The sequence below is a fragment of the Oncorhynchus nerka genome, unplaced genomic scaffold (assembly GCF_034236695.1).
Source record: "Oncorhynchus nerka isolate Pitt River unplaced genomic scaffold, Oner_Uvic_2.0 unplaced_scaffold_4062, whole genome shotgun sequence".
In the NCBI taxonomy this organism is placed as follows: domain Eukaryota; kingdom Metazoa; phylum Chordata; class Actinopteri; order Salmoniformes; family Salmonidae; genus Oncorhynchus; species Oncorhynchus nerka.
In genome coordinates, this window is record NW_027037234.1 from 7,998 (window position 1) to 17,036 (window position 9,039).

The 9,039-nt window shown below is 50.3% G+C and overlaps 1 protein-coding gene across 1 annotated transcript; it reads left to right on the top strand.

Annotated features, from left to right (window-relative positions):
* The first annotated feature begins 5,381 nt into the window (after positions 1-5,381).
* LOC135566595 (putative uncharacterized protein DDB_G0290521) lies at positions 5,382-7,251 on the top strand. Its single transcript, XM_065014274.1, has 3 exons — positions 5,382-5,820; positions 5,977-6,128; positions 6,461-7,251. Exons 1-3 carry the CDS (start codon positions 5,382-5,384, stop codon positions 6,512-6,514), a joined length of 645 nt encoding a protein of 214 aa, XP_064870346.1. The 3' UTR covers positions 6,515-7,251.
* Positions 7,252-9,039: the final 1,788 nt, after the last annotated feature.

The window sequence follows — 9,039 nt, forward strand, 5'->3', positions numbered from 1 at the left end:
CTAGATCTCTCTACCACCTGGTCTCTGTCACCCTCCTCGTCTCTCTCCCTCTTATCTCTCTGTCTACCCTCCTCGTCTCTCTCCCTCTTATCTCTCTGTCTAACCTCCTCGTCTCTCTCCCTCTTATCTCTCTGTACCCTCCTGTCTCTCTCCCTCTTATCTCTCTGTCTATGTCCTCGTCTCTCTCCCTCTTATCTCTCAGTCTACCCTCCTCGTCTCTCTCCCTAGATCTCTCTGTCTACCTCCTCGTCTCTCTCCCTCTTATCTCTCTGACCCTCCTCGTCTCTCTCCCTCTTATCTCTCTGTCTACCTCCTCGTCTCTCTCCTCTTATCTCTCTGTCTACCCTCCTCGTCTCTCTCCCTCTTATCTCTGTACCCTCCAGGTCTCTCTCCCTCTTATCTCTCTGTCTAACCTCCTCCTCGTCTCTCTCCTCTTATCTCTCAGTCTACCCCTCCTCGTCTCTCTCCCTCTTATCTCTCTGTCTACCCTCCTCATCTCTCTCCCTCTTATCTCTCTGTCTACCCTCCTTATCTCTCTGTCTACCCTCCTCGTCTCTCTCCCTCTTATCTCTCTGTCTACCCTCCTCGTCTCTCTCCCTCTTATCTCTCTGTCTAACCTCCTCGTCTCTCTCCCTCTTATCTCTCAGTCTACCCTCCTCGTCTCTCTCCCTCTTATCTCTCTGTCTACCCTCCTCGTCTCTCTCCCTCTTATCTCTCTGTCTACCCTCCTCGTCTCTCTCCCTCTTATCTCTCTGTCTACCCTCCTCGTCTCTCTCCCTCTTATCTCTCTGTCTACCCTCCTCGTCTCTCTCCCTCTTATCTCTCTGTCTACCCTCCTCGTCTCTCTCCCTCTTATCTCTCTGTCTACCCTCCTCGTCTCTCTCCCTCTTATCTCTCTGTCTACCCTCCTCGTCTCTCTCCCTCTTATCTCTCAGTCTACCCTCCTCGTCTCTCTCCCTCTTATCTCTCTGTCTACCCTCCTCGTTTCTCTCCCAGTCTACCCTCCTCGTCTCTCTCCCTCTTATCTCTCTGTCTACCCTCCTCGTTTCTCTCCCAGTCTAACCTCCTCGTCTCTCTCCCTCTTATCTCTCTGTCTACCCTCCTCGTCTCTCTCCCTCTTATCTCTCTGTCTACCCTCCTCGTCTCTCTCCCTCTTATCTCTCTGTCTACCCTCCTCGTCTCTCTCCCTCTTATCTCTCTGTCTACCCTCCTCGTCTCTCTCCCTCTTATCTCTCTGTCTACCCTCCTCATCTCTCTCCCTCTTATCTCTCTGTCTACCCTCCTCTCTCTCTCCCCTCTTATCTCTCTCTCCCTCTCTCCTCCCATCTCTCTGTCTACCCTCCTCGTCTCTCTCCCTCATCTCTCTGTCTACCTCTCCATCTCTCTCCCTCTTATCTCTCTGTCTACCCTCTCGTCTCTCTCCTCTTATCTCTCTGTCTACCCTCCTCGTCTCTCTCCCTCTTATCTCTCAGTCTACCCTCCTCTCTCTCCCTCTTATCTCTCTGTCTATCTCTCTGTCTACCCTCCTCGTCTCTCTCCAGTCTCTCTGTCTACCCTCATCGTTTCTCTCCCAGTCTCCCTCCTCATCTCTCTCCCTCTTATCTCTCTGTCTACCCTCCTCTTCTCCCTCTTATCTCTCTGTCTACCCTCCTCGTCTCTCTCCCTCTTATCTCTCTGTCTACCCTCCTCGTCTCTCTCCCTCTTATCTCTCCATCTCTCCTGTCTCTCTCCCTCTTATCTCTCAGTCTACCCTCCTCGTCTCTCTCCCTCTTATCTCTCTGTCTACCCTCCTCGTTTCTCTCCATCTCTACCCTCCTCGTCTCTCTCCCTCTTATCTCTCTGTCTACCCTCCTCGTTTCTCTCCAGTCTACCCTCCTCGTCTCTCTCCCTCTTATCTCTCTGTCTACCCTCCTCGTCTCTCTCCCTCTTATCTCTACCTCCTAGTCTCTCTACCCTTATCTCTCTGTCTACCCTCCTCGTCTCTCTCCTCTTATCTCTCTGTCTACCCTCCCTCGTCTCTCTCCCTCTTATCTCTCTGTCTACCCTCCTCGTCTCTCTCCTCTTATCTCTCTGTCTACCCTCCTCGTCTCTCTCCCTCTTATCTCTCTGTCTACCCTCCTCGTCTCTCTCCCAGTCTACCCTCCTCGTCTCTCTCCCTCTTATCTCTCTGTCTACCCTCCTCGTCTCTCTCCCTCTTATCTCTCTGTCTACCCTCCTCGTCTCTCTCCCTCTTATCTCTCTGTCTACCCTCCTCGTCTCTCTCCCCTCTATCTCCAGTCTACCCTCCTCGTCTCTCTCCCTCTTATCTCTCTGTCTACCCTCCTCATCTCTCTCCCAGTCTACCCTCCTCGTCTCTCTCCCTCTTATCTCTCTGTCTACCCTCCTCGTTTCTCTCCCAGTCTAACCTCTGTCCTCTCCTCTTATCTCTCTGTCTACCCTCCTCATCTCTCCCTCTTATCTCTCTGTCTACCCTCCTCATCTCTCTCCCTCTTATCTCTCTGTCTACCCTCCTCGTCTCTCTCCCTCTTATCTCTCTGTCTACCCTCCTCGTCTCTCTCCCTCTTATCTCTCTGTCTACCCTCCTCGTCTCTCTCCCTCTTATCTCTCTGTCTACCCTCCTCGTCTCTCTCCCTCTTATCTCTCTGTCTACCCTCCTCGTCTCTCTCCCTCTTATCTCTCTGTCTACCCTCCTCGTCTCTCTCCCTCTTATCTCTCTGTCTACCTCCTCCTCCTCCCAGTCTCCCTCCTCGTCTCTCTCCCTCTTATCTCTCTGTCTACCCTCCTCGTCTCTCTCCCTCTTATCTCTCTGTCTACCCTCCTCGTTCTCTCCTCTTATCTCTCTGTCTACCCTCCTCGTCTCTCTCCCTCTTATCTCTCTGTCTAACCTCCTCGTCTCTCTCCCTCTTATCTCTCTGTCTACCCTCCTCATCTCTCTCCCTCTTATCTCTCTGTCTACCCTCCTCGTCTCTCTCCCTCTTATCTCTCTGTCTACCCTCCTCGTCTCTCTCCCTCTTATCTCTCTGTCTACCCTCCTCGTCTCTCTCCCTCTTATCTCTCTGTCTACCCTCCTCGTCTCTCTCCCTCTTATCTCTCTGTCTACCCTCCTCGTCTCTCTCCCAGTCTACCCTCCTCGTCTCTCTCCCTCTTATCTCTCTGTCTACCCTCCTCGTCTCTCTCCCTCTTATCTCTCTGTCTACCCTCCTCGTCTCTCTCCCTCTTATCTCTCTGTCTACCCTCCTCGTCTCTCTCCCTCTTATCTCTCTGTCTACCCTCCTCGTCTCTCTCCCTCTTATCTCTCTGTCTACCCTCCTCGTCTCTCTCCCTCTTATCTCTCTGTCTAACCTCCTCGTCTCTCTCCCTCTTATCTCTCTGTCTACCCTCCTCGTCTCTCCCTCTTATCTCTCTCTCCCTCCTCGTCTCTCTCCCTCTTATCTCTCTGTCTACCCTCCTCGTCTCTCTCCCTCTTATCTCTCTGTCTACCCTCCTCGTCTCTCTCCCTCTTATCTCTCTGTCTAACCTCCTCGTCTCTCTCCCTCTTATCTCTCTGTCTACCCTCCTCATCTCTCTCCCTCTTATCTCTCTGTCTACCCTCCTCGTCTCTCTCCCTCTTATCTCTCTGTCTACCCTCCTCGTCTCTCTCCCTCTTATCTCTCTGTCTACCCTCCTCGTCTCTCTCTCCTCTTATCTCTCTGTCTACCCTCCTCGTCTCTCTCCCTCTTATCTCTCTGTCTACCCTCCTCGTCTCTCTCCCTCTTATCTCTCTGTCTAACCTCCTCGTCTCTCTCCCTCTTATCTCTCTGTCTACCCTCCTCGTCTCTCTCCCTCTTATCTCTCTGTCTACCCTCCTCGTCTCTCTCCCTCTTATCTCTCTGTCTACCCCTCCTCGTCTCTCTCCCTCTTATCTCTCTGTCTACCCTCCTCGTCTCTCTCCCTCTTATCTCTCTGTCTAACCTCCTCGTCTCTCTCCCTCTTATCTCTCTGTCTACCCTCCTCGTCTCTCTCCCTCTTATCTCTCTGTCTACCCTCCTCGTCTCTCTCCTCTTATCTCTCTGTCTACCCTCCTCGTCTCTCTCCCTCTTATCTCTCTGTCTACCCTCCTCGTCTCTCTCCCTCTTATCTCTCTGTCTAACCTCCTCGTCTCTCTCCCTCTTATCTCTCTGTCTACCCTCCTCTCTCTCTCCCTCTTATCTCTCTGTCCTCCTCCTCGTCTCTCTCCCTCTTATCTCTCTGTCTACCCTCCTCGTCTCTCTCCCTCTTATCTCTCTGTCTACCCTCCTCGTCTCTCTCCCTCTTATCTCTCTGTCTACCCTCCTCGTCTCTCTCCCTCTTATCTCTCTGTCTACCCTCCTCGTCTCTCTCCCTCTTATCTCTCTGTCTACCCTCCTCGTCTCTCTCCCTCTTATCTCTCTGTCTACCCTCCTCGTCTCTCTCCCTCTTATCTCTCTGTCTACCCTCCTCGTCTCTCTCCCTCTTATCTCTCTGTCTACCCTCCTCGTCTCTCTCCCTCTACCTTTCATCCCTTTTTCTTGTAAATGTAAACATGTTTAACTTTTTTTTTTGTAAAGCACTTTGTATCTTCATCTCTCTCTCTCCCCTCCCCCATCTCCCCCTCTCTCTCTCCTCCCCATCTCTCTCTCTCTCCCTCTCTCTCTCCCTCCCCTCTCTCTCCCTCCCTCTCTCTCTCCCCTCCCCCATCTCTCTCCCCTCCCCTCTCTCTCTCCCTCCCCTCTCTCTCTCCCCCTCTCTCTCCCTCCCCATCTCTCTCTCCCCTCCCCTCTCTCTCTCCCTCCCTCTCTCTCTCCTCCCCTCTCTCTCCCTCCCCATCTCTCTCTCCCTCCCCTCTCTCTCTCTCCTCCCCTCTCTCTCTCCCCTCTCTCTCTCTCCCTCCTCTCTCTCTCTCCCTCCCCCTCTCTCCCTCCCCTCTCTCTCTCCCCTATCTCTCTCTCCCTCCCCCATCTCCCCCTCTCTCTCTCCCCTCCCCCATCTCCCCCTCTCTCTCCCCTCCCCATCTCCCCTCCTCTCTCTCTCCCCTTCCCTATCTCTCTCTCCCCCCATCTCCCCCTCTCTCCCCTCTCCCCTCCCCTCTCTCCCCTTCCCCTATCTCTCTCTCCCCTCATCTCCCCTCTCTCTCTCCCCCATCTCCCCTCCCTCCTCTCTCTCCCTTCCCTATATCTCTCTCCCCTCTCCCCCTCCCTCCTCTCCCCCTATCTCTCTCCCCCTCTCCCCTCCCCTCTCTCTCTCTCTCTCCCCTATCTCTCTCTCCCCATCTCCCCCCTCTCTCCCTCCCCATCTCCCTCCTCTCTCTCTCTCTCCTTCCCTATCTCTCTCTCCCCCCATCTCCCCCCTATCTCTTTCTCTCTCCCTCATCTCTCTGTTAGGAGATGGTTCAGTTCTACCAGCAACATTCATTGAAGGAGTATTTTAAGGATGTGGACACCACCCTCCAGACCCCCTTCAATCAGCCTGAACAGAGTGATACACCCTTCAACACACCCTCCCCAGGTACACAAACCACCCTCCAGACCCCCTTCAACCAGCCTGAACAGAGTGATACACCCTTCAACACACCCTCCCCAGGTACACAAACACACACCACCCTCCAGACCCCCTTCAACCAGCCTGAACAGAGTGATACACCCTTCAACACACCCTCCCCAGGTACACAAACACACACCACCCTCCAGACCCCCTTCAACCAGCCTGAACAGAGTGATACACCCTTCAACACACCCTCCCCAGGTACACAAACACACACCACCCTCCAGACCCCCTTCAACCAGCCTGAACAGAGTGATACACCCTTCAACACACCCTCCCCAGGTACACACACACACACACACACACACACACACACTCTCAAGACTTCCTACAAACCTGAACTTATATCCTTCCATAACCTCAAATATAAGTACTCTCAAATACTGTTTGTTTCAACACACACACACCCACGCTCACCTCTCTCCCTCTCTCCTCCAGGTGGCAGTATGCGTTCGTTCGGCACAGCGAGGGCCAGGTATGACTTCTCAGCCAGAGACCGTACAGAGCTGTCTCTGAGAGAAGGAGACACAGTCAAGGTCCTGTCTAAGAAAGCTCACAATGGATGGTGGAAAGGAGAGGTCTATGGACGGGTGAGGAGCACACACACCGTCCACACACAGTACACACACACACACACACACACACACACACATACACCGTCCCACACACACACACACACAGTACACACACACCGTCCCACACACAGTACACACACACACACACCGTCCCACACACAGTACACACACACACACACACACACACACACAAGTGTTAAACAAATCAAAATATATTTTAGATTCTTCAAACTAGCCACCCTTTGCCTTGATGACAGTTTGCACACTCTTAGCATTCTCTCAACCAGCTTCACCTGGAATGCTTTTCCAACACACAAATTGTTAAACACTCCTCTCTCTGTCTGTAGGTCGGTCTGTTCCCAGCTAACTATGTAGAAGAGGATTACTCTGAATACTGCTGATGTCGCCTCAGACCTTCACCTGTGTGACTACAGTGTGTCCCAATTCAATCCCTACCCCTTCCCTTGCCCCTAACCAGTGCAGTCAAAAATGTGATTTTACTGTTTTGTTTTTTTCAACAATTTCTCCACACTATGAGGTTGAAATAACACTCTGAAATTGTATAAAATTACGATAATGTCCTTTGAAAACAATGCTTGGAATTTCAGCCTGTTCAGGTGGGATGGAGTTTTTGAGCCCAGAGCATGACATCACAATTTGATCTGATTTTTCTGACCAATGACCAGTCATCTTTTATTTGCATATGTCTCCACCTACTTTGAAGGGGTAAGCAGGGTAGGCTCTAGTGCAGGGATGGGCAACTCCAGTCCCACTGTTTCCCTAGCAAACACAGCTGATTAGACTGGCTGTGTTCTGAACTGAAGAACGTGATCATTGCATTACTGGAGTCAGATGTCTTAGCTGGGGCTGAAGTGTGACACCAATCAGGCCCCCGAGGACTGGAGTTGCCCATCCCTGCTCTAGAGACTAGACAATCCTATCCACCAATCAGAGCTGTGCATGTAAATATATTAAAATTTTTATCAACACACCGACACGATCAGACAGAGCATTCCAGTGGCTGAAGGAGGCTCAGGGAAATAAATGATAAAACATTTATTTGAAGTTATTTTCATGAAGTAAACACAGTGATTTATTAGACATCCAGTGATGATTTAAAATAAAAAAAATAAAAAGACTGTGTGGAGGCGTTAAATGTTTGATCTGCAATATGGTGGAAGCTTTACCACCACCATAGAGAATGATAGAGGCAATATGGTGGAAGCTTTACCACCACCATAGAGAATGATAGAGGCAATATGGTGGACGCTTTACCACCACCATAGAGAATGATAGAGGCAATATGGTGGAAGCTTTACCACCACCATAGAGAATGATAGAGGCAATATGGTGGAAGCTTTACCACCACCATAGAGAATGATAGAGGCAATATGGTGGAAGCTTTACCACCACCATAGAGAATGATAGAGGCAATATGGTGGAAGCTTTACCACCACCATAGAGAATGATAGAGGCAATATGGTGGAAGCTTTACCACCACCATAGAGAATGATAGAGGCAATATGGTGGAAGCTTTACCACCACCATAGAGAATGATAGAGGCAATATGGTGGAAGCTTTACCACCACCATAGAGAATGATAGAGGCAATATGGTGGAAGCTTTACCACCACCATAGAGAATGATAGAGGCAATATGGTGGAAGCTTTACCACCACCATAGAGAATGATAGAGGCAATATGGTGGAAGCTTTACCACCACCATAGAGAATGATAGAGGCAATATGGTGGAAGCTTTACCACCACCATAGAGAATGATAGAGGCAATATGGTGGAAGCTTTACCACCACCATAGAGAATGATAGAGGCAATATGGTGGAAGCTTTACCACCACCATAGAGAATGATAGAGGCAATATGGTGGAAGCTTTACCACCACCATAGAGAATGATAGAGGCAATATGGTGGAAGCTTTACCACCACCATAGAGAATGATAGAGGCAATATGGTGGAAGCTTTACCACCACCATAGAGAATGATAGAGGCAATATGGTGGAAGCTTTACCACCACCATAGAGAATGATAGAGGCAATATGGTGGAAGCTTTACCACCACCATAGAGAATGATAGAGGCAATATGGTGGAAGCTTTACCACCACCATAGAGAATGATAGAGGCAATATGGTGGAAGCTTTACCACCACCATAGAGAATGATAGAGGCAATATGGTGGAAGCTTTACCACCACCATAGAGAATGATAGAGGCAATATGGTGGAAGCTTTACCACCACCATAGAGAATGATAGAGGCAATATGGTAGCTTTACCACCACCATAGAGAATGATAGAGGCAGCTTTACCACCACCATAGAGAATGATAGAGGCAATATGGTGGACGCTTTACCACCACCATAGAGAATGATAGAGGCAAATGGTAGCTTTCACCACCATAGAGAATGATAGAGGCCTCTAGTGGAAAGGTTGTATTAGCACGGGGCAGCACCAGCTTCACCACCTGGGGGTAGTTCCACCATTGGCTGATCCCTACTGGTGACCTTGTTGGGAGTCATGTGCAGCCAAGGGTCATCAGGAGGTATCACCCAATTGTGAAGAAGAAAATGGGACTACTTCAAAATGGCCTCAATGGCACTGCCCATGATGTCACAGACGCCGTAGTGGGACGGATACAATGATACGGCCTCTTTCCATCTCTATGACCCCCACTACACACGGATACAATGATACGGCCTCTTTCCATCTCTATGACCCCCCCACTACACACGGATACAATGATACGGCCTCTTTCCATCTCTATGACCCATGAACTATGTACAATGAGCGAATGCCTTTTTAAAAGCAACACGTCCCTTTGAAAACAGATACGAGTCAGTTATTATAGTGTCTAGATGGACTACAACGTGTACATACGATCATTATAGCTATAAAGTCAGGCTTGTCTAAGACGGAGT

Excerpts from the sequence above, each read along its gene's own strand:
- LOC135566595 (XM_065014274.1), top strand. The coding sequence starts at position 5,382 with ATGGTTCAGTTCTACCAGCAACATTCATTGAAGGAGTATTTTAAGGAT. Across the intron at positions 5,821-5,976 it reads CTTCAACACACCCTCCCCAG|GTGGCAGTATGCGTTCGTTC; the intron begins GTACACACACAC and ends TCTCTCCTCCAG. Across the intron at positions 6,129-6,460 it reads AAGGAGAGGTCTATGGACGG|GTCGGTCTGTTCCCAGCTAA; the intron begins GTGAGGAGCACA and ends CTCTGTCTGTAG.